Source organism: Dipodomys ordii, unplaced genomic scaffold, assembly GCF_000151885.1.
Source record: "Dipodomys ordii isolate 6190 unplaced genomic scaffold, Dord_2.0 Scaffold8, whole genome shotgun sequence".
NCBI classification, from domain to species: domain Eukaryota; kingdom Metazoa; phylum Chordata; class Mammalia; order Rodentia; family Heteromyidae; genus Dipodomys; species Dipodomys ordii.
In genome coordinates this window covers 17,253,570-17,280,153 of record NW_012267224.1, presented here as the reverse complement: position 1 = coordinate 17,280,153, position 26,584 = coordinate 17,253,570, and the positions used below count along the sequence as shown (strand labels likewise).

Sequence of the window (26,584 nt, the reverse complement as noted above, 5' to 3'; positions counted from 1 at the left end):
TGATATAATGCTCCCCTGCACCCCAAAACTAAGACAATCTAATTTGAAATCATAGTGTCCTCACAGCCAATTCTTTGGCAATAAGTGTTGAGCATATATATTGATCAAAGTGTGTCTTTCTGAAATGTCCTACACTGTAGGGAACTTTCTGAATGTAAATGTAGGTGTATAAAGTTGATATGAGTGGTATTGTTTAAAAACAAATCAAGACTGAAAGACTACTTTTCTGAGTTACTACAGTGGTAGACTCTGTAATGGTCCCACTGAGGTTTCTATTACTCAGGCTACTCCCTTCTTAGGAATACACTCATTTCATGCTTAAGTTTTTTTTTTTAATTTTATTTGTGAAGATACTGTACAGAGGGGTTACAATTACATGGGCAGGATAATGCGTACATTTCTTACCAAGCATTGCAGCCTCCTCCTTTTGTTTACCCTTCACATCCCTTCCCAGCCTCCCCCCTCCCCCCCAATCCCAATCTTTCTCCTTCTCCCCCTTCCCCCCCCCTTCCCCGCACCAACGTTGTAAAGCTCGTTTTGGACATGACAACTTGTACTTCTCATTGTTGCAACAGGTCCACCTGTATCTTTAAACAACTGGTTTTTCCCCATCTCCTCCTCAAGTTATACTGACATCAAATATAGTGAAAGCAGGGGTTATACTGTGGGGGAGGGACATACCAAGCAACAAAGAGAAGTTTTGTTTTCACTCTAATTAGCTTAAAGCATCCCTGGCTTGAACATATGTAAACAGGATGCCTTTAAAAATGATTTCTTTTCAAAAAACCAAAATATCTTCTTAAACGGATTACTATTTGCCAGCAACATAAATACGCCAAAAACACAAATGAGGTCCAAAGCACCAAGAGCAGAGGTTTCAGAGGTCACAGTGGGGAAGACAGCACTCATTGGAACTTGTTTCAGTATTTGCATCGCATTTCCAAAATGTTCGTTTCACACAAGAAAGGAAGCAGAGGGGGAATCTTAGAACTCAGGCTGTGTGTACCAGCTAGTTTATCAATTGTAATTATGGGCTTACCACGTGCTAGTTCTCTCTGAGAGAGCAACCTCCTTCAGATGCATTGGTCACAAGACAACATCTAGGTCCTATGCTTCTGCTAGAACTACTGCAAATACTGACTTTACATCACCTGCAATAATTTTCTTGCTCAAGAGATATATAATAAAGAGTTACACGGGGAGTTCTGTCTGGAAAAAGCAGGTCCTAAAGGCTCCTTATGACCACTGACTGGCCAGAGGGGGTCCTATGGTATCACCAGAAAGAAAATGCCCAGTAATAAGACATCAGATGGTGCTTTAAATCAAGTTTCATGCAGATACCTCATGCCTCAGACGCTGATGCCCTGTAAGACGCAGCTTTTGGACAGTCTTCACAAATATGTGTGGTTAGGAAAAAACTCCTAGGTGAAACCTATGTCAGGGCTTAAGGCTCATGGAGACAGACGAAAGGGACTGGGAGTTTGTGAGGACAGAGTAAGAGCAGGAACGGCGGTGCAGCTGTGCCAAGTGTGCTCAGTGAGTTAACGCTCACCTAGCAAAGGAACGTGAAGCAGTTGCGTAGTGGGAGGCTCAAACACAAGCAAACAATGTTCCCAAGAGTAAAACCAAGTTGGTCATGACCCTAGACTTTCCTCAGCCCCTGTGTTTGGGTGTACAGGTACCTGTAGTATCTAGTCATAGTCCTAGTCATCTAAATCCTCTTTGCCTGCATTCATGTTCCATTTCATTCACTCACTCTGATGTGGGCATTGTAGCAAAGATTTCTTCTTACTCAGAAAGATACTACATAGAATAACTTCCTTCTGAGGCTTGGAGAGCAGAGAGAACTATTGTTCTTGTTTTACAGATGAGAAGCAGAGGCACTGAGCAGTCAAGTAACATGCCCCCAGTGACACAGATAATGAGTGGGATTTGAACCCTGCTCTTGATGGATTGTTCTTTTTATTAATGCGATGTTAACTACCTTGTCACTTCAGATAATTTTGAAGCCTATTTTAGATATGAATATAGATACTTGTAGCTACTTTAGGGGTTCTTTTGCTTGGAAGATCATTTTAACACACAGAAAGATAGAAATGTGACTTGACCTACATATCTAAGTATGGAAAGGTCATAATATCATAAATGTTGGTAGATGGAAGGAAAGCAAGATTAGGAAATAAAAATAATTTACTTGTAGATGAAAAAAACTGGGGATGTTATATTTTAGGGGTCTAGCCTTAATTACCAACAAAGGGAATCTCTTAAATGAGGGTTTCTTCTGCCCTATGAACACTTAAAAAATATTTTCTCCTATAAAAAGTCCTTTTGAGCTGGGCACCAAGTGCTTCACGCCTGTAATCCTAGCTACTCAGGAGGCTGAGATCTGAAGATCATGGTTCAAAACCAGCCTGGACAGGAAAGTCCATGAGACTCTTATCTCCAATTAAACACCAGAAAACTGGAAGTGGCACTGTGGCTCAAATGGTAGAGTACTAGCCTTGAGCTGAAGAGCTGAGGGACAGCGTCCAGACCCAGAGTTCAAGCCCCACCACTTACCAAAAAAAAAAAAAAAGCCCTTTTAAAGATGGAGAAAAAAATTAGCTACTCTGTACTTAGAATTTAAGAAAGCTTGTGGTGACTATGTTCAATTGGGACATTTAAATATCATTGAAATGGGGGGTATTATGTCTTACTATGTTTATTAAAGGACTAATCCTCATAGGTAATCCTCATTGTTTGGGGGTAGTCAGACAACCACATTTTAGCAGGAATGAATGCTTAGCCTAGTGTAGTTATTGCAGTAGATTCCAAATCTTCCTACAATGCCACCAATGTATAATAAAGAATATTAGGAAGAGGACAGAGTACAAAAGAAAAGGCTGCTTTGGGAAATCAAGTCTGAGAACTCCATAGGAGCACCAGACATTATAGGCCAGTGTTTCTGAAGGTCCACTATAGCATGCTTTCCTTCTCTTTTGTCTGTTATCAGTTTTACCATCTGTGCTTACATTGCTACCTTCTTTTTTAAGCTAGCTTGCTTACATGGACGAGAGACGGATGATGCAACGTTTGTAATATTTTCAGTGACTAGCACTTGGTAAGACCTGCATGTCCAGGCTTTGATGGACAGCACTGAAATGTGAAGTGACTAAACAGATCGGAGTCCTGCCCTGAGTGCAGTGATGTGTGATTCAATGGAGAGATGTGCATTTCCCTGCAGACAGAAGCATATTCATGATAAATAGAAAATGGAAGAGAGGCAATTAATTGTCAATGTGAAGAAAGGACCAAAGACGTCCCAACAAATAGTGTCAATTTCAGATGAGATTGGACTCGATCAGGGTGGTATGGCCGTAGACAATAGTGTCAATTTCAAAGCCAAGGATATGTTTCTCAGGAAGAAAAGTGCCTTTGAGATTCCTGAGCACATAAAAAATTGGTGTACAGAGAAAAAGAACCATGTGATGGTATTGAATGTGGGGTCTTTGTGAGGTGCACAGGTTAAGAGGACTCTTCTCTCATGGATAGAGGGCATGTTCCCTTTTAGCCCTCCCATTTTCTGTCAGGTAGAGACATAGCATTTCTCCCATCTGGAGAATATAGTGTTTGAGGTGCCATGTTGGAAGCAGAGGTTGTTCTGCTGTCACCTTGGGTTTAGCCTTCTCAGACCATAGAACTGTGAGAAAATGATTCTATTCTTTTATACATTGTTCAATCTCAGGTGTTTTGCAATAGCAACACAGACAGGCCACAGCATCTGACATTTTTTTTGGTCATGCTGTATGATATCTTTGTCTATGCGAGACAATAAATATTTTCTGATTATTCTTCTCATTCATATTCCTTTGTACTAGATACAAACTGACTCTCAGATGCCAAAGATATTTTTACTATACTCATAAAGCCAAAAGGAAAATCCATATGAGTTATTTATGCTCATTTATAAAACAAGGAAGTTTACACTGGTGAGTGCTGTCTGTCCAGACACTCGGTGTTATTTCATTTCTTTTGCCTTTCTATTCTTTTTTTTTCTTTTTGCCACTCATGGGGCCTGAACTCTGGGCCTGGGCGCTGTCCCTCAGCTAGCACTCAAGGCTAGCACTCTAACACTTGAGCCACAGCACCACTTCTGGCTTATTCTACTTATGTGGTGCTGAGGAATCGAACCCAGGGCCTCATGCATGCAAGGCAAGCACTCTACCAGTAAGCCAACCTCCCAGCCCTCTTTTTTTATTTTTATTTATGTCTTAGACCTTTATTGTATTTTATTTTTATTGTAAAGGTGCTGTCAGGTAATGTGTACATTTCTTTTTGGACCGTATCACCTCTTCACTCATTTTCTCCCAGTTTTTCCCCTTCTCCTCCTCTCCTCCCCAGTTGTATAGTTCATTTGCATTTGATTCCTAAAAGAGTCCTAGAAGATAATCACAAACCCATTCATTTATATCAAAAAGATCAAACATGCCTGATTACAGAACTGACGATCTTCAGGTTCAGAATGTGAATCTTAGTAAGTGGGTGGTTTGAAATGCCACCAAATAGGTTAGAAACTCTTGCCCCTTGTGCTCTGGTAGCTAAACTTCCTCTCATAGAGTGGAATTGGCCACTGGATGCCACATCTTGAACATATTTGATTCCTGAGCCATCTGAGCCCCTAAGAAATTCACCACAAACCAGCCACTTACCGAGGATTACCAAAACATCATGAAATCTCCAACTTAAGTCCATGGAAGATTTAAACCTTCAATTAGTAACATTAAAAAAAAACACCTCACAAGACAACATGTCTTCTTCAAAAGTCAACAATAATGGAACTGAGCCAAAGTGAAGCAAGGAAGATGAATTGTATGCACAACTGGGCATGCTCAATTGGAATACCCTTGTACAATTATTTGAAGATAATAATAAAAAGTCAAAATAAATGACAGTAGATTTCTCAACATAAATTCTAAATTCAGGAAGGGATAAAATAATACAATCTAAGCCCTAAAAGAAAATAATTGTCAATCTAGATTAGTGTATCCAGCAAAGTTGTAGTATCTAGTTATGCAGGAGGCTGATATCTGGAGGATTATGGTTTGAAGCCAGCCTAAAACATCACTAGACTCCATTTCACTAACCATCAATAAGTTGAGCTGGAGGTGAGGGGGTAGAGTACCAGCTGAGCAAGTAAACCATGCAAGCACATGGCCCTGAATACTGGCAAAAAAAGTGAAAATCATACACGTTAGAAATGCAATCTAGGAAGTCTGAGCAGCTTGTACAGCCTGGATATGAACAGAAGACAAGATTGGATTACTGTAGAAATAATCAAGAAGATAGTCATACAGACTTGAATGAAGGGCACATATTGGAGACCAGAAGAAAGGTTGCTTAGTCATTCAAGTATTAAGAAACAGAAGCCTGAACAAAGACAGAGACATGTGAAATGGAACAAAAAAAGGCAAGCTTCTAAGAAACACTGCAGCAGATGAATAGAAGGGAATGCTGGCAGCTTCAATGTAGGTAATAAAAGATGGAAGAATGAACTGACTGTGAGCCAAAACTTTGAAGCCTTGAAGACTGGGCCACAGTAAGCAGTCGGCATACTAGAAAAGGGGAAGACAAATTTGGTTTTGAACATATTAACATTCCAAACAGAATTATGCTCATGCATTTATGGAGTGGAGAGATGCTATATACAGGAGATGATTCTACATAGATACTAGCTTGAGAAGATGGTGGTGTAACTACAAGTTTAGGGAAGATGACAAAGAGGACAGGTGTAGCCCTGTGCTGCCAAGAGAAACAGGTTCCCTCCGTGATGGACCCTCAGTGATGCCGACAGCACACGATCACAGGCCTGAGGGCAGCTATCCCTTTGGTACGTTTCATGTCATCACAATGTCATCCCAATCCAGACAGCGCGGATGGGGGACATCTCCCTGCTGGTGGGAGCTGGTTTTCCCCTCACATTTTTCTACATGCCTGGGAAGCCAGCTGGCCTGTCAGAATGAAGGAGAAGGGCTGGAACCAGAACACGGGAGGAGCTCTCCTTGGGAGAACAAATCATTACACTTAATTACAAAGCCATATGGGGGAAATTACTTTGGAAAGCTATATTTAACAAAAGAGTAAAATGGCACCCCACAAGACAAGGGTTATCAAGATTTACAAACAAGAGGCTTTCGAATTTCCCATCATGGGCTTCTCTGGATTTCAAACCATTTCAAGTATTAATAGAAATGCATTGCTGAATACGTTGTAGTTGTCTTCTTGCCTCATGGATGTTAGCTGCCGAGTCATGATACCACAATACTTTTGAAAATCACATATAATTATTTCAAATTGCACCTCCTCTGAATGCATCTAAAGTGACCATTTTTAAAGTGACTGTTTGGATAGGTTTCTGGTTTTCTTTTAAACGTATGGACAAATGGAATTGCATTCTCACTAAAGCTCATAGTAGTCAAGGGCTCCCTTGCTCTCGTCTGGCTGCCTGGTACTGGGTGAATGGGCTTGCTTCTGTTAGAGTGACTCTGCCAGGACCTCTGCCACTTAGAGGGCACTGTCCAACCTGGGAACCACTGACTATACAGCCGTCCAGCATCCACATCATGATGTGTTATCCATATAAATAGCATATTGTCTTTGAAACATGGGATGAAAAGAAGATGAAAGAATAAATCATACCTCATGAGTGAGTTTTTCCTTGATTACTTGTCTTGGAAACATTGGTTTAAAGAATTATAGTAAATAAATTATTTTCCTTTGCTTTTACTTTGTAAAATGTGATCGATCAGTGGAAGAGCTTCAATTTACACACATGGCTTACATCTGGGACTCACATGGTAATTGTTTTCCATAACATTAGTCTAGAGTCTCTACTATGTCTTACTCATTACTCAACCCACCAATTTAGTTTTATATGCAGAATGATCCAGGTACTCTAAAACATACTTTCTTCGTAAGACCAGTATGTTTTATAGTACCTGGATCATTCTATCACATGACTGCTGACTAAAGATCATCTAATATATAATGGAGAGGAAGAATTTAAACAGTAATTGAAGCAAGAATGATATGCGATTAAAGGTTAGAAGTAAAACGTTATGGAATCTCAAAAGAGAACACTCTTTGTTTCTTAAATACTGAAACTTAGGGGGAATTTTAAAGCACACCGGTTAGAAGGCCCCATGGGTGTGAGAGCTCTGGGAAAAGAAACAATACATTTGCGGAAGTGAATGTTCCAGCCTTCAGGAAGGTAGGAATGGGCTGCCAGCCGGGGAGGGTGACAAATGTAGGTTCCATGACGGTAGATGGGGGTGCAGAAGAGACACTCACACATTGTTTTAAGTAACACAGAACACAGACAAAATGAGTAGGAGATGAACAAGCAGACAGCAGGACTCATGTTAAAGAGACCCTACAGACATGAGACAGCCATGGACATCTTTAAGCAAAGGAACTGACCATTTGAACAGAGGCTAAGGAAGATACTCTGTGGGGGTATACATAAAACTTCATGGAGGGTGATAGTGTGTGCCATACTTTCCTAAACCCACTCAATGGCAAACTCTGTCCCAAGACTTAAAAACCAAACAAGAATAAGTCTCTTTCTCAATAACTCTGACCACGTGGCGTGAAGCAGCAGGTGAGACCAGTGAAGGTAATGAAAGGCACTATTTGTTTATTTTGTTTTGAATGAGTTGAAGTAGGTCTGGCCTTGGGAAGGAAGAGGAGTTCTGAAAGTAAGAACAGGGATAGTTGGTGGATTGAACCACATGCCCACTCTTTGTCCTATATCACATGTTTTTGGCCTGGTTTGACTTTATTATTCTCAATTCATTCATCCGGAATTACTTTCTATCATCTTCTTTGTACTTAGCTCACACTTGGAAATCAAATGACCTGCTGTCTTACCATCATCTGTTTCAGAACCCAGGGGTGGAATTCACTTTGAGAGACCTTGGTGTTCTTTCTCCTGTTTTGTTCTGTTCTGAGCAATCACATACAGAATTAATTAACGTTCACATACTTTGGTTCGTTTTCATTAAGTATCTTAGTTTAAGAGGCTATAATGCTTGGTAAGAAATGTACTCATTATCTTGCCCATGTAATTGTAACCCCTCTGTACAGTATTTTCACAATAAAAAAAACCAAAGGAATACTACATCATAGTTTATCAAATGGGCAAATATAGCTCTAGATTCTATCAATCGAATCTTATAAGAATTGTCTCCAATGGCTTAGTGTGGCCAGCTATTGGTCTGACATTTGGGATTAGTAGAATGAGACCCAAATATAGACCCTAGAGACAGTCAGATGAGCCATATTTAGCAATCCAGGTGAGGTCTCATTCTCTCCAGTGCTCAGAGTAGGTTCTGCCATGCTTGCCTCTCACTTCTACAGTCTGGTTGCTTCTATGCTGCTTTCTTTTCTATTCTACTCAGAACATGTGAGCAAACCTCTTAAAAGTCCTTCCTATCCTCCCACTCCTTCCTTTCTTCTTGGGTAAAGTTCTATGTCCTCAATGTTGACCCAGGAGGTCCCATATGATCTACTCATATTTGGTTTCTTTGCTGTCCTTACAATATTATAAACACACACACACAGACACAGACACATACACACACCTTAGACCCTTTTCTTATCCTCCTCCTGACCCTGCATGGTTTGCTTTGTCACTTTAGCAGATCTTGGCTGAAACATCATTTTATCACTAAGTTCATCTGACCATGTGGCCTTCCTTAACTCCTCCTGCTCAGTTCTACTTTTCCTAAAATATTTTATTTTAAAGATGGATTTATTGTCAATAAATTAGTTTATAATCTGCCTCCCTCAACCATTGGGAGCTGCAAAGAAGAGGATCTGTATGGCTCGCTCCTGTAACCCCAGTACTTAGGATGCTGCTTGGTATGTAGACAGTCTCAGTACACTCTTTTGGAATGAATGAAATGAAAGGTCAGTTAACATGCACAGGATTTTAGGAGACCAATAAAGAAGGTACATGGCATATCCTAGAAGAGACAAAAGTGATCAGAAAAGATTTCATTAAGGGAGTAATCTTTAGATTGAGCCTTCATTCAGTTTTTAAATGCAGCTATTCATTCAATAAATATAAATATTTTTGGAGTATGATATATTTTTACAGGAGTTTTCCTATGCATCAGGTACCATGTTAGCACCAAGATTGTAGCATTAATGAGGACAAATGAATATTTGTACTTATGAAACTTGTAATCTACTGGGAGAAATACAATAAAGGAGCCAATAAACAGGCAAACAAGAAAATCATCTGCTATTGACACATGTTATGTAAGGAACTCAAATAGCCTGGCAGGTTATAAAGGAAGCATCTCTAGGGTTGCTAGAGGAGGCCTAAAGGCCTAGATCACAGCTAGAGCAAAATTCTTACAGTGGAAGGCTTGGAGAACCCAAGAGCTAAAAGCAGCACTTACATGAATATGCAGGACATTGGGCAAGCAAGCAGGGACCAATGAGAAATCAGATGGAAAATTCTTAAGAATGAATGCCATCCAAGGGGTGAACTAGGGATAAACCTGAGAGAAAGCACTGCAGGTGGGGAGAAGAGCATAAGCAAAGGTACAGAGAGGCAAAAAGAACGCAAAATCGATTGGCATGACTCAGGCTCCGGATATGTATTCTTTCCTGGGATCAATGCACAAGCAAAGACAAAATCTGGAATATTGTGAGTTTTCTTAAAGTGTCTAGCACTATATTTGGTGATGGTTGAAGAAAGAGAACAGTCTTCTAGAAAACATACCTTCCTGGAGAAGATCTATAAATGACACCTCACAAAACTATACTAGAAGTACATTCTTAGAAGATTTGGATATTGTTTGAATTCCTGTTAGGCATACAGCCGGGAAGCAAACACAGCCATGCATATTTACCTTTACTTTAAATACCATTGCCAACACAGAAGCTGCTGCCATCCCTGGCTTAGACCTTGAAATATAGGATGGGTAGGTAAAGTTGTTCCAGGACTCAAGTCCACATCTGGTCCACAGTTGTATTCACCTACCCAGAATGCTCCTTGCCATCAGCATATTCTATTGGCCTCACCTTCTGTGGTTTTCCTTTGGTTATCTTGGTCTTTTCCCATGTTTACTTCTAGAAAATGTGCCTTTCTTTTCTTTTTTCTATTTCAGCTAATCCCAATTACCTCCACAATACCGTGTTTCTTGGAGACCTCGCTGTAGCTTAACAACTTCCTCAGTCTGCTGACAGAAATGATGCAAAACACACTCAAAAGACGGGATTAATATGCTTGAACATATTTTTCCCACTATGGTAACTGAGTCCCTATGGAGTTTTGAAGGCTTTGGAAACATTGACAGATTAGATTTATTTTTTTAACAATTGGGATCCTCTTATCAGTAGTACCAGATCCCTCAGAGAACTCATTGCTAAATTCAGGACAAGGAATTTCATTTAGATTCCCAATTTATCAAGTAAATGGTGACTTAGGAGAAAGTATTCAATGTGGGGGTCACAACAGCCCATGTGCCTCGACATGGAAGTCATTTAGAGGCAAATACTTTCTACTTTGTATTAGAAGGCTTCATGGGGTATACTAAGATAAAATAGCCAGGAAGCAAATATATAGGGGAATTTTCTTCTACTGGCAATAGCTCATTGTACACTCTTATACCTCAAAACTTTTATTACCTATTTATTATTTTCCAGGGTAAACAAGGCTGAAAAGTTCTGAATAAATAATATTATCTGTTGCAGGAGCCATTTACTTTGTTACAAGTTTTAGATGTCTAAATCACATCCAGTGTTTTTAGTACTTTTCTAACAGGTGGCATAATCAATAGTGTATAAAAATGCCAGGGTTCATGAATTTCAGTAGTTATGTGCAGAGTTACTGTCTTTGAAGGACATACACACGTTTTTGGTAAATGTTAAGGGCCTGAATGTTTTCACCTATCAAAATTTCTACAATATGAATTAAAACTAAAAGGTAGAGAGAAGGCATGTTGGCTAGTCTGTTGAAAGGAAGTATTTTGAGAAAGTTGGCTCTAATTAGAGATACAAAACTTTTTAGGAACCATAATTTAAGCTTCAAGGCAGATAGATGCTCAGTAGCCTTCACCTTTTGGTTAGAGTAGTAATGTTGAATTAAACAAATAAATTTGGGTTGAGGAAAAAGATGGGCCAATACCAGGTGGGATCCAAGAAGCACAGGACCAAAATATATAAGACATTAAAACTGATTAAATATTTGATTTCCACTTCTGAAGTTTCTTTTTCTCACACTGAAAGAAATGAAGTTTTTCAGAGCTTAAGCTTTTGTCTTTGGTTATAACATCCAAATTGTGAAAACAAACCCACATAAAACATTCAGCTGACATAATTGAGAATTAGTATTAGAGTTACCTGAAACTCCAATCCATAGTTCTCCCGGCAGAACTCTCTTAGTTTAGGATACACATTTTCTCTTAGTGCCTGCCTTTCTGCTCCTGTATCTGCAGTAGAAAAACAAGCAAAAAGGAAGTGAGTATGTACACATACATACCTTTTATTGGGGGGGAGGAAGGTTTATATATTATCATTAATGTAACCAAGTTGAGGTACAAACTTGTGAAATTCTGAGGTATTTGTCTGTTCAGAGATCCATTTGGTGGACATGCACAAAAATCCAAGGATGGAAGGGAATCCAATTGCTCAGCTCTGTGTGGTCAGCAGGGTTGAGAATACACACACACACACACACACACACACACACACACACACACACACACAAATTAGGTGAATTTGTTATCTCACAAAAGGTATCATTGGCTAAATGTCTCTCAATCCCAGATACCACTATGAAACATCTGCATACTACATTGATAGCAAGGATAGCAATTCAAAACACTTTTCTTGTTATTCTCTAGCACGTCTGTTCATGAAAACACAGCCTCTTGCAGTGTTGACCTATTCTATTTTCCTACTGCTCTCAAGCCTATTATGAGAAGCAAATAACCAATCACAAGAGTCTGAGGTACAGTTGCGGCCTGGCAGAGTAGCAGGAACCAGTGTTTATAGAGAAACAGGAGAGTCATTCAGATTTGTAACCTAAACAAATAAGGACTTTCCCACCTTAGATCTAATGGTCCCATGGTATCACAGCAGTACCAGAGGCAGCATCTTAAGCTTTTATAAATGTATATAATCTTGGTATCAGACATCCATCTTCTCTTGCTCCATGTAAAAAGCTTAAAACATTAACTTTAAAAATAAAACGGATCATGGTCAAACCATCTTTCAAAAGTTTTAGCATATTTTTAAAGTCCTAAACCAAAAAAGGTCATTAGAAAATATTACCATATGGGGAAGTTGGGAATATATCAGACAGGGATTAGTATTATGAAATTCTAAAACATAGTGTCTATCTATGAAGTAATTATGTCATGGCAAAAGGAACAGAAATTTCTTGTCTATAAAAATAGTGTTGTTATGGTTCTATGAAGACCTAGATTACAATAGTGAGAAGGAAAGAGAACTATAGTACTGTCTTCACATTCACTGGTTGTGGGCTAAGCACTTTTATGTGTATTTTCTTAGGTAATGACAGCCTATGAAATAGGTAAAATTACCGTGTTTTTATGGGAGGAAAGCGAAGGCAGAATCATTAGTAAATGTGTCTAGGCCATACGGCAATAGACTTGGAGAACCAGGACGGAATCCAGGAAGCTATGACATGGGATATGCAACTATGAACATAAACAGCTTTTGAAACGTGAGTTCAGTTACTACATGAGATGGTTAGGGGATATAGAAATCCCGAGTGTGTGAAATTTAAAAAAAATCTAAGTTAGGGTTGGGGTGTGTAGTTCAGTGGTAGAGTACTTGCTTAGCATTCAGGAGGCCATGGATTCCATCTCTAGCATCACAAAATAACATAAAAATGAGCTATCCTTAACAGATGCTTTCCTACCATATACCATTTCTATTATATACTCCTTACTATTAGTTATATAGAGGGGGATTGTTTTGTTCATATCCACATGCTTACATTGTTTTCCAGTCAATCTCACCCTCTCTATTACATTCCTCGCTCTCTCCTCTTATCATGAGCTTTCTTGTTTCATTTTCATAGTTGCAAATAATCAATTTCATCGCTATTTAACCTCCTTTCTCTCTCCATCAGCACACCTTCTTCCTGCTAGTCCCTACCCACCTACAAGAATTTCTCTCTTGCCATCTTTTATTGGTTAATACATTTCAATGTGATTTTCTATGCTGCCCTTGTATAGACTTGCAATGTGTTACAAAGGTATTCACCTTTTCCTTTTTCATTATATTCTCTTCTTTTCTTTCTGAATGGTCTCTTGTACTTGATTTACATTCAATGTTTAACCATGTAAACAATTATGTACATATATGTATAAGTATGTTCATAAATATATATGTCTTTTAGGTCTAGTTTACACATATGAGTAAAAACATAAAATATTTTGGCTTTTGAGTTTGTTTTGTTTTTGATCAATATAATGTCATTTAGTTACATCCCTTTCCCTGAAAATGATATCTCAATTTTTGTTATGGCCATGTAATATTCCATAGTATACATACATCACAGCTCTTTTGAAGTCCATTCTTGTTGGGCATTTTGGTTTATTCCATTATTTAGCTACTGCGGGCAGTGTTACAGTAAACATGGATATGCCAAGTCTCTCCTTTGGCGATGTGCCCAAAAGTGGTACGATGGAGTCATAAGGAAGATTTACTTCTAATAATCATTTTCGTCTTTGAGGAGCCTCCATGCTGGTTTCCACAGAGGTAGCACTAGTTTATATTCCAGCAGTGGAATCCTGAATCCTCTCCAGCATTTGCTGTTTGTTTTCTTTAAAAAATTTTTTATTGTAAAAATAGTGTACAGAGGGGTTACAGTTACATGAGAATGGTAATGACTGCATTTCCTATGCTGTTACCTCCTCTTTTGTTTATCCCCTGCCATCCCTTACCTCCCCACCTCTCCAACTCCCTCCCCCCCACCAACTTGTAAAGTTCGTTTTCAGCATAGTGTGTTGTACATCTCATTGTTCCAGTGGATCAACCTGTATACCTTCCTCCCCTCCCCCAAATTAGAAAAATACAAGATGCAAGGCACCAGAATCAGATACAGTGACAACAGGGATTATACTGTGGGGGGAGCATATACAAAAGAAGCAGAAAAATCACATAGTACATTGGTAAAGACATTAAAAACAATAGCAATATGGGCTGGGATGGTGGCTCAGTAGTAGAGTGCTTGCCTTGCATGCATGAGGCCCTGGGTTCATTTCCTCAGCACCACATAAGCAGAAAAAGACGAAAGTGGTGCTGTGGCTCAAGTGGTAGAGTGCTAGTCTTGAGCTGAAGAGCTGCAGGATAGCACCAGTGCCAAGGCCCAGAATTCAGGCCCCAAAACTGATAAAAAAAACCCAAACCCAAAAAACAATAGCAAGAAACAATTGTGTCCCTATCTTGGGGCCCCTTGGCACAGGTCGAAATTTTCTCAATGAAGACTCAGAAACACAACAAATCAAAGACAGGTTGGACAAATGGGATCGAATGAAGCTGCAGAGCTTCTGCATGGCAAAGGACATAGCTAGCAAGATCAACAGAAAGCCCATGGATTGGGAGAACATCGTCACTAACCATACAACAGATAAGGAAGGGTCTCCTATCTAAAATATACGTGGAGCTCAAAAAATTCAATCTCCCAACAAAAAGAAACAACCATCCCATCAACAACTTGGCTAAAGACTTAAAGAGAAACTTCTCTGAAGAGGAAATAAGAATGGCCCAATAGACACCTGAAGAAATGCTCAACTTCTCTTAAAAAGAAATGCAAATCAAAACAACATTGCTTGTTTTCTTTATGGCTGTAGTTCTGATTGGGAGAGGGTGAATCCTAGTGTGGTTTTGATTGGCTTCATATAGCTACTGACCATTTGTATTTCTTTTTGCAAGAACTACATGTTCAGTTTGATTGCCCACTTGCTGCTCAGATTATTTGCTGTCTTGCTATTTAATTTCTTTTATATATTCTTTATTTTTATTTATTTTTTATTTGAAAATGCTAAAAACAGAGGGGTTGCAGTTACATAAGTCAGGTAATGAGTACATTTCCTTTAGGTCAATGTTACCCTTTCCATTGCTGGCTCCCAGTTTTTCCCTCCCATCTCATCCACAAGTTGTACAGTTAATTTTCAACATAGTGTCCAGTGAGTACCATCACTGCATTTGTTTACCCTTTGTATATTATATTTTTTAATCAGCCAACCCATCAAAAATTCCCTCATTCTTATCTCTTAAAGAATAAGTTATTCTACTTCTCCCACCTCTGCAAGTAGGTGCAAGCTACACCCTCTGTCATCTGAAATCGATTTCTTTTTTAAAAGACTTTCCTCCTTCAATCCATATGACAGAGTTGTCAGACTACTCTTTAAAAAAAAATAACCAGATTGTATCACTGCCTTGTTTCAAACCCTTTAGCAGCTCTTTGTGCAACTTGGAACAAAATCCACACTCCTTTAGTTAAATGTTGTCTCTCCCTAAGCCTGTCTCCTACCACTTTCCCGGCTCCTGACACCATACTGGCACTGGCCTACATTTTCTTTATTGGTCCCTGGATTACTCTCCTTTTCTGGGCCTTCATTCTTGCTGTGTCTCCTTCTTGGAATGCTTGCTCATCCAATTCTTTCTATCTCAGAGCAGATCCAATGCTACCTACTCAAAGAGATTTTCTCATACCTCTTACCCTATAGGAGATACCAAGCCACCTTCCAGTACTTTGCTTGGGATCTCTTCACATGGCTCTTTCTCTTTTTTTTTTGTCGGTTGTAGGGCTTGAACTCTGGGCTTGGGTGCTGTCCCTGCACTCTTCAGCTCAAGTCTAGCGCTCTACTGCTTGAACCACAGCATGACTTCTGGTTTTCTGGTGGGTAACTGGAGATAAGAGTCTCACGGACTTTTCTGCCTGGGCTGGCTTTGAACCGCGATCCTCAGATCTCAACCTCCTCAGAAGTTAGGATTACAGGCGTGAGCCACTAGCACCTGGCTAACACATGGCTCTTTTTTTTTTTATTGTTATTTGTTTACCATCCATCTCATGTGAGCTCAGAGGAACTGGGGACTTTCTTTTGCCTTATTCTCTGCTTCTACCCCAGTGATTCAGGTCATGCTCATTTAATGAGTAGGTGATGAAAAATAAAAAAACCCTACATATCACCAGTGACAAAAATGAGCTGATAGGTACTGGCCTCCATGCTTACCTTCAGAACCAGCGAGGCTTCTCACATTACAACTCATCCCTGCACAGTTAAATGAAAGCAACATAATGTGAAACTCTAGAAGATTAAAGGATTGGGTTTAGAAATTTGGTGTCATGAGGTAAATGAATAAAATACTGATGTATTTTTGAGTGTCTGTGTTTCTGGCAGAATATAATACATTTTTTTACCAAGTTATTTTGAATCTTTCTAAATCCTTCTAAGTACATGAACATATTTGATAGGCATTATGTGCTCTTGTAGTACAGAAATGACTCAGATTTTCCCCTTATTTGTATTAATATAGGATGATTGGCCCCGGAAATGGAAAAGTAATTAAGATAGAATGAATTATGATGGGTGACAGATAAGCTAGCTTAATTAAATAAAAAAGGTCTGATTCATACTCAACAGCAAATCTGGGTGGCTGACAATTGAAAACATTTTAATGTCACAGACAGGAAAAATTAACTCACAGAATCTTGCACATAAAAAGGGACCTCACAGGGTAGATCAGAGACAAGGTGCGTCATCCCTCATTTTTTTTTTATCCCGTCATTACATCTGTTTGCATCTCCTTGGTGCCTCAGTACTTTGAAAAGGTACATTAACACTTTGGCTGCACTGTCTGTGAGCTGCTTTCTACATGATACCTTGATGGTATCAGAGTTAATGAAAGTCCTTGCACAGTATCTGAATTACCACACAGAAAGTGCATTAGTTGGGGAGAATTATTAGTCAAAATCATTTTCTTTGAAGCATTTTGATTTTACCTCTCGGGTTTGATTAACTCTAAATGTTTATTAAAACTGAGAGTACTGAAATGACAGTGTTGGGTGGGATCCTCCTATAGTTCCTGCCTCACTCAGACTTACGGCTATGAGTATTAGATTAAATCATGTTTTCCAACCTGTTCACAACTCACATCTGCATTGGACCACCACATGTACTCAGTATACAGGATACAGTAGAGATCCACCATTCTGGTCTGATCTCTCAGAATTCTAGGCAGAGGCCTGTATTTCCTCTTTTACTTTACCCCTAAATTAGCCAATGATTCACATAAATAGTGTGTCTAGGTTTTTGGTTGCTACTTAAGTTGTCATTTGCTTACTTTTCCAAATGCTGTTTCCTTTTCATAGCTCACAGATAAATCTTATTTCAATTGTAGCAAATCTAGTCAATTTCATGCCAAAATTATCTTTTGAGTTCAATTATTCTGTTTTCACACCCACTTTTTCTCAACTTTAAGGAATAATGTCTCTTGTGTATCTATCATGTTATCTATCCTTTCCTAACCATGATTAGACACACCACAGTGTTACTGGAGACAAATTCTAAGACAAAATCAAAGCTAATTTCATCACTAAAAGTCTTAGAAACTGAAGCTAGATTGCTCAGCAGTTAGAAATTGGTCTCAGAGGGCTGGGAATGTGGCTTGGTGGTATAGTACTTGCCTAGTATGCATGAAACCCTGGGTTCTATTCCTCAGTACCACTGAAACAGAAAAAGCTGGAAATGGTGCTATGGCTCAAGTGGTAGAGTCCTAACCTTGAGCAAAAGAAGCTCAGGGACAGTGCCCAGGCCTTGAGTTCAAGCCCCAGAACTGAAAAGAAAAAAAGAAATTTGTCTGAGAGCTAAGTTCCATCTTCTACTGCAGTCTATCATGTATCTTCTAGAGTCTGAGTTTCCAGCTGCAATTTGACTGAGCATTTTCTTCCACATATCAATCACTTTCTGTGCCCCAAAAGTCCAATCTGTCGCATCATCTTTGCACACAAACACAGGAAAGACTGGAAGCTAGACACACATTTAGAACTGGCTTCGAACTTGATTACATGAAAAGGCTTTGCAGAAGGAAAAAAATTATACATACAAACCACAGGCTAAGAGTGGAAGTTTTACTCACTTGAGATATTTTACAAATCATTGATTGATAGACATTAAACTATACAGACCAGCAGAACACACTTAGGAAGCCAGGCTTAGTGGTAGAAATTAACAAAACTAATACTTGTGTGGAGACATTAGCAGTCCACACTGTTGAAAGAAACAGATTCCAAAGACATGCTAGTCTGAACAACTTACTGTACAAACAAAAACACAGAGCAACAAATTAAAACCAGCACTCAAGAGGTTAAACAACAATTGAGAGTTGTTACAATATGTTTCCTAAAATGTCCATTTTTACAAGTTATTATACTTATATAGAAAAATATGAACATATACTGAGGAATAATAAATCATAAGAAATCACCTTTTGGTGAGCTAAGATTTTGGATTTAGCTGACAGTTAACTGAATAAAGAACATGTCTATATAATCCATATGATCACTCAACAGATTTAGGACACTTTTTTTTGCTAATATCTAGTAGTATTCAGGGCAAATACTCAGAAATAAGGAACAGAAAGGAATTTCTTTAATCTAATAAAGGCAATCTACAAAAAGTCTGTATAGCACCAAAGACACTGCTTCTCACTTGTAATCAGATACATTTCCTTGGCACTCCAACATTTTCCTGGAGGATCTGGTCAGTATAATAAAGAAAAAAATGCCTATTTTTTTCATGCTATTAGTTTACCCAAAATCTGTTACAGGTTTCCAATTGGAATTCATTAACTATACCATGAGTGAAAGGTAATATAAACAAAATCCAAGCTGAATCTGATTCACAGAGAATTAAAATGTGAAATACTCTGGAATCTCAAGCAAATACTTAATTTTGTTTAAAGGAATAAAAATAGACATTAACTAAACAATGGAATAAAACATAGAAACAATGCAACAGATTTATAAAAAAACAACCTAAGAACTAATATCCATAGAAATAAAAGGCACTGAGATTCAAATTTAATGGAATATTCAAGAGGAAGAAAAAAATAGAGGAACAAATTACTGTACTAAAAAAATGATCCCTACTCATGTAACTGTAACCCCTTTATACAGTACCTTTAGAATAAAATATATATATTTAAAAATGATCCCATATTCAATCACAGTAACACAAGGAAATAAAGATATGAGATGCTAAGAGATTGGTATAAAACATGGAGAGAATGAAATACTTCGTTTCTAGAAGGATGATGAGATTAGGAAGAGGCAGTGCTTGAAGAACTAATGGTATTGAATCGGAGCATGTCTCAAATTAGATGAAAGATTCGAGTTCTAAGATTCAGGAAAGCCAACACATTTTAGGCAAGGCACATTAAGATAGTTCACATAGAAATAGAAATTCTATTTCATAGTGAAAATTAAGAACACAAAATATAATAGAAGATAGTAAAAGCCACAGGGGGAAAACTGATTCCACAAGATAATGATAATAATCAGTTGACTTCTGTAGATAGATAAAACTGAGATATTGTAAAAATCAGAAAATTATTCAGTATTAATCAGAGTAGAGCACACACTAGATACAAAATTGATAAGATAATGATAATAGTCAGTTGATTTCTGTAGTTAGTTAAAACTGAGATATTGTAAAAGTCAGAAAATTATTCAATATTAATCAGAGTAAAACACATACTAGATACAAAATTGGCTTTGAGACAAAACTTTGAAAAAGATCCTAGGAGATCTATGATTTGAAAAAGAACAGAATTCAGACAATGAGTAGATTACAAATAATCACGCTCCGTACAGAAAAAACAACAACCAAGTTTATTTTGGAAGGGAGAATAGATCATTGAATAAAATTTCCTTTGGAGAGAGCACATTATAGCAACTGGACCAAATTACCAAGGATCTTGAAAATGAAAAGTCTGGGTTTGATAAAATGGGATAGAAATAAGAATAAAAAGAAGAGGTACTCACATATCTGTTCTTGCTGTTGATGTGGAGTATCATGTTTGATTTACACATGTTGAATCATCCCTGAATTCCATGGGTAAATTGAATTAAGCATGGTGAGTTATAGTTTTAGTGTGTCGCTAGCGTTGGTTTGCTAGTGCTTTCCTGAGACATTTTCACCTGTGTTCATCAGGGAAATTGGCCGATCACTTCCTTTGTTTTTGTTATGTCTTTGTCTGGTTTTGGTATGAGGGTAATATTGGCCTCAGAGAATAAGTTTCAAAGAATTCCTTATTTTTTATTTTTATTTTTTGGAGTGATTTGGAAAGAATTTTGTTAGGTCTTTATTATTATTTTTGGATAAGTCAGCTCTAAAACTTTTCTTCTATGAAAGATCTTGTTATTGATCCATTGTCGTTCCTCTTTATTTCTCTATTAAGGCTTTCTATTCCTTATGATTGGATGCCTCTGAGAATTTTGTATTGAACTAATAAAGTCCATTTAAAAGTCTAAAACAAAAAAGAAAAAGGAAAGAAGCAGAAGGAAATACTTTGCGTAATAGATTTGGTAAAGAGACTGAACTAGAGGGAATGTTTGAAATAAATTCAGTAATCATATGCGAGGTGAGGAAATACTATTCTTTGTGACAACAGGAAAAGAACAGGTGTAAATGATAGAAAGTTAAGAGGAAAGTGATCAGATGAACAAAGTGAAGGCATAATACAGCTCACGAAAGATGGTTAAATACCAAGTCCTAGGGCTGGTGTGTGCAAATACTGGCCTTCACTAAGCTCAGAGAATGTTCTGAGTACCTTTCTCATCTGAATCAAATGAATATAAAATAGTCTTAATATAATCTTTCCTGTAACTATTTTCCCTCATAATTGACAGTTATTTTATGTGAAAACAACTGGAGACTCAATATGCTGCTATTCCTCAACCTTTATTGATGAACCTTGTCTGAATAAATTATGGTTGCCAATAATAACTATCTCCAATTTTTATGTTTATCAACCAATTTTTTATTGAAATGAAGAACTCTATCATTTCTCTTCCACCTTCCTGCCTTTCTACCTATCTACCACCTGCTTATTCATCTAGATATATATTTACCCACTTCTGTAATTTGCTTCTGCTAGTTGCAAAGAACAGAACAGTAATTAATCATCAAGTGAGAGGCAGTGTGTAACTGCTATCAAATGGGATCTGGCCTGACTGACTCTCAGGTGGAGGCTGATGTTTTTCTGTTGATGATAAACAATTTCATAGAGAGTCAATATTAAGCAAGTCACTCATCACAATGACACAGTGGAAGAAAAGATGCTTCCTCCATGATCACATATGGACACAGCAGAAACAAGAATCATAAGCCAAGAACACTGGTCCAAACCACAAACACTGAGTAGACATTCCTCTTTCCTGGGTGACATGAGTGACAGACACATCCTTCCAAGATGCAGGTTTAGCTTTACTCCATTCTTCTGACTTGTTTCAGAAAAACTACTAATACAAGCAATCATAAAATTGTCCCTGTTTTCTGAGAGCCTCCATATCAATACAAACTATATATTCTTGAAACTTCTGTAAGCAAACAAGTCTAAACCAATAACAAGCACCCTCTAATATCCTTGTACTGAGATGTCCCATAGTTTTCCGTGATGCAATCTCTTCCAGTGTCTTCAATTTGGTCAACTATAGAAGCATCCAGCAGGTCTTTGCCCTGGAATTCATCATTGACTTCGTAGCAGAGCAAACTGGAAGAAACCACCTTAATCAGCTGATCAATTAGCATTATTAGAAATAAAGTAAACCCATATCAGATTCCTTCTGACAGTGATTTACTGGTAAGAACACAGTATCACTTTTGAAATACTCTCCTTCCACCTTTGCCAAGTAATCTAAATCTAAATCTCATTTAAACACCAAAAAAACCCTCAAATGAAGATGCATTGTATTTGTGACTGATTTCTTGAATGGTAACCCCTTTGTACAACTACTTAAAAGATAAAAAAAATAAGCTGGGCACTGATGCCTGTAATCATAGCTACTCAGAAGGCTGAGATCTGAGGATCATGATTGGAAGCCAAGCAAGGCAGGAAAGCCCATGAGCTTTAATCTCCAATTGACCGCTAAAAAGCAGGAAGTGGAGCTGTGGCTCAAGAGGTAGAGCCTTGAGCAAAAAAGCTCAGGGACATTGTCCAAGCCCTAAGTTCAGGCTCGAGGACCAAACAAATTAAAAAAATAAAAGAAGTGCACAAAGCATACAAAGACATTCTAGAACTAACTTATCTATTTCTCAGAAACATCAGTTTCAACAAAGACAAGATGAGGAAAGCATGAAAAAGACGGCAACAAGACATGCTAGCCCATTATTTACCATAGCTAAGATATGGAACCAACCCAGATGCCCCTCAGTAGATGAATGGATCAAGAAAATGTGGCATACACACACACACACACACACACACACACACACACACACACACACACACAATGGAATTCTATACCTCCATCAGAAAGAATGACATTGCCCCATTTGTTAGGAAATGGAAAGGCTTGGAAAAATTTATATTAAGTGAACTAAGCCAGGCCCAAAAGAAACATAGGTCCCATGGTTTCCCTTATTTGCAATAACTAGTATAAGTCTGAGTCAAGCAGAAAAGGTTAGATAAATTGATGTTAGGGAAATGAACCCTAAGATATGTATTCAAAGTTTTTTTTGTTTCTAAAACATTTGTAATATTATTTCGTTGTTGCTTTGTATGTCCCTCCCCCACAGTATAACCCCTGCTTTCACTCACTGTATTTGATGTCGGTATAATTTGTGGAGGGGAAGGGGAAAAATAAATCGTTTAAATAGGGATAAAGGTGGACCCATTGCAACAATGAGATGTACAAGTCGTTATGTCGAAAACGAACTTTACAACTTTGGTGCGAGGGGGGGGGAGCGGGGAGGATTTGGTAGGGGGAAGGGGGAGGATGGGAAGGGATGGGAAGGGGAAACAAAGGCGGAGGCTACAATGCTTGATAAGAAATGTACTCATTATCTTGCCCATCTTGTAACCCTTCTGTATAGTATTTTCACAATTAAAAATAAAAAGACATGCTAGCCGATTGTGCTCTTACCTAGTAAGATGTATAGACTAGGTAATGTTCCATTACTCTTAGCTTCCTCATTTAGATAACTGCATTTTTGTTTATGTAAGAAAGCATCCCCTCCATTATTTTGAGATGCCAACTGTAACATTTAGTTACAAAGTATTTTGCAATTGGACAAAGACACATATACAGGATCCATGAATAACTGACTTGCCTTTCTATTTAAATAAAAAATTAAGAAAGTGCAGGGCGCCGGTGGCTCACGCCTGTAATCCTAGCTACTCAGGAGGCTGAGATCTGAGAATCATAGTTCAAAGCCAGCCAGGGCAGGAAAACCAGAAATGGCACTGTGGCTCCAGTGGTAGAGCACTAGTCTTGAGCTGAAGAGCTGAGGGTCAATGCTCAGGCCCAGAGTTCAAGCCCCATGACGACCCCCCCCCTCAAAAAAAGTTAAGAAAGCATAATTTTAATCAAGAAGGCTAAAAATATAGTACAGAAAAATGGGCAGATGAGTTGTACTGATGGAAAATAGTGTTGAATTCAGGATATTACAGGTTTGCAAACATCTCCCAGAAATGCTTTGAGACATTTAGAAACCCAGGAGTTGATAAAGACTAAGTTAGGACAGCAAAGTCAGGAAGAATGACTGTCTGCTGGTAAAACAACAGACAGTTGTTTCCATAAGAAGAAAAGAAGGAGGTTAGGTTAGGCACGAATTTTGTAATTTCGTAATTGAAATGATTAAATAAGGAAGAAAGGCAGAATCAAAACCAAGTTACGAATAGGTCACAGGGAACTCTGCCTTCCTTTTTGCATAGATTACTAAGACATATGATGAACAAAGCCAAAGCATATGAAAGGGTTTAATGAGGCAGTTTCACCTTAAAATGAGAGGAAACTTGGACTCATTAAAAACTTTCTAGATGGAATGGGATCCTTTAAGAGATAGATTTGCTGCCATTGGAGATATTCAAATATGAGGTACAGATCATACTGAAATCAAAACATTTAAGGACTACTTTGATTGGATAATCTTCTTTGATTGTAATATTCTATGCCTATTTTTTTGATTCTTTTCCTGGCTGTTTTGACAGACTATTTTTGTATATTTTCATCAATCATGAAGCAGGTCTGACATTATTCTTAAAAAATAGGTAAAGCTGGCAGAGTGAATAAAATAAGTATTCTTCCTTTTCAACTTCTTTTTTCCCCTTTTTCTATTTTGGTGGTGCTAGGGATTGAGCTTGCTGAGTAGTTTTTTCTACCACTTAAACTATGCCTTCAAGTCCTTCTTTGCATTGATTATTTTCAAGGTAAGTCTTGCTTTATGCCCAAGCTGGCCTAAACTGCAATCTTCCTACTTGTACTTACAAGGTGTGAGGCTTTGCCCTGAGTCACTGAGGTTGCAATAACCTCTATGAACAGCCACACACCTACTCATTAGGTGAGATGGAGTCCCCTGAACAATTTTTTTTTGTTCAGGGTGGTCTTAAACTGTGAACAGGTAAGTAGAGGTTTAAACAAAGCATTTTGTTGAAAATATGTAGTATTCATCCCCGAGAGGATTGGATGCTATTTGGTGGTATTTGGAGAAAAGTCTATTTAATTGGTGTCATAGGTACAGATGTTTTAGAGAATGCAGTTTGGACATCTGCATAAACCAGGGTTCTCCTATGTCTTGACACCTGTTTGGATAGAATCCTGAGGCAGGAGGTGAGTGGGTGACGTTCCCGGTTCATCTGGATGGCTGTAGCCAAACACCATAGAGAGGGTAATTTAGAAATAATCAAATGGATCGAGATACTAGAAAAGTATTTCTCACAGTTCTGAAGGCTGGAAGCCCATGATCAAGGTCTTAGCTGTGCTGCAGAGTTGTTGTATATTGTTACAGGCTCACATGGCAGAAGGGGCCAAATAAACTAGGGTGGTCTTGAACTGTGAAGTGGCAAGTAGAGGTTAATACGGACATGCAGGTTTGAGATGCTCAGCTCTCCCTTGCTCCCACTACGCTGAGTTGGTGTTCAATCTTCAAGGCCTGGTAATGAATACTTGGGGGCTTGAAAAACACAGTTTTGGGAATTTCACCCTAGATTGTGGCCTTAGGTGCCAAGGATTTCTTTGAAACAACTGAGAACTGGCTGCCAATTAGTGGCTCTAATTCTCAGGCCCTTGCATATATGCTCTTGCAGCGCTAGGTGGAAGCCTGTCGGACATTAGAGCAGGTTACAACACAACTGGAAGCGCTCACACCTGCAGCATCACATCAGATCTAGGGCTCTGCATTGTTCCACCTTCCCTGCAGCACTGAGCCTTCCACTTGAGAAAGGGTATGAGGTGGGGGCTTGCTATGGTTTATGGGACACCTCTAACCTGGGTGCTGACATTTATCTGTCACTACAATGCTTCTGATGAGTTTAGAATAGGAGAGAATGTTCAAAATGTCCCACAAAAGAGAAGAGGGATGATTTTCTGAGGTCTGATTTCATCTCAAATGTAACAGTTGCAGGCTAATTCCATGTTAATAGGAAAATACTTGTCTTTAATAGTGTTGGTAAAAGCAAATATTTATTCATCATATACATTTATTTCATTACACACCATCAAAGAAAAGAATCTTCCATTCGTTACAAAAATAAAACAAAAATACTCTGTATATACACATTACTTACAGAGGCATTTTATGAGAAAGTAATATATTATATACAGTTAGAGAGGAAGGTAATTAATCCATTTTGGCAACATGGACTATCCATGTGGCAAACATCCATATGCTCTTGGTTAATGTTTATCAATGAGATGGCAAATTAGAAGATTATATGAACATTGCTATTCTTGTCCTTAAAAATAGTCCTGATGAAGATACAAATAGGCACTAAAACAGTTTCTATAACAACGGCATTTGGGAACAAACACAGCTTTGATTCGTTAGATATCACTAATGAATTAAATTATTAGCAAGTATGGTCTGCTTGCTTGAATTGTGCAAAGTACTACAGCAGGAATGATGGAGGATCTAAGAATCTGCTTCACCCTAGCAGATGGGCAGACCAGCATCTAATCAGCAAGCAGAAAGTGACACACTATATGTAAAGCATGAGAGCATATGGTGTTAAAGAATATGTGTGTGTGTGTGTGTGTGTGTATGCCTGCAAGGATGGCTCTCTACCATTTGAGCCATATCCCTACTTCTGGCTTTTTGCTGGTTAATTAGAGATACTGGTCTCTTGGATTTGCTTTCCTGAGCTGGCTTTGAACTTTGATTCTTAGATCTCAGCCTTCTGAATTGCTAGGGTTACAGAAGTGAGCCATCAGTACCTACTGAAAATTAGTATTATTATTATTTTTTTTTTTTTTTTTTTTTTGCCGGTCATGGGGCCTGAACTCTGGGTCTGGGCGCTGTCCCTCAGCTCTTCAGCTCAAGGCTAGTGCTCTACC

The 26,584-nt window shown here is 38.4% G+C and overlaps 1 protein-coding gene across 1 annotated transcript in view; it reads right to left on the bottom strand.

The window, feature by feature from the left end:
* Positions 1-26,584, bottom strand: part of Nwd2 (NACHT and WD repeat domain containing 2) — a 125,173-nt gene that overhangs the window by 57,678 nt on the left and 40,911 nt on the right. The window contains exon 2 of the mRNA XM_013009002.1: positions 11,392-11,480. Within this exon, the coding sequence (XP_012864456.1) occupies positions 11,392-11,480 (89 nt within the window). The remainder of the gene's footprint in view (positions 1-11,391; positions 11,481-26,584) is intronic.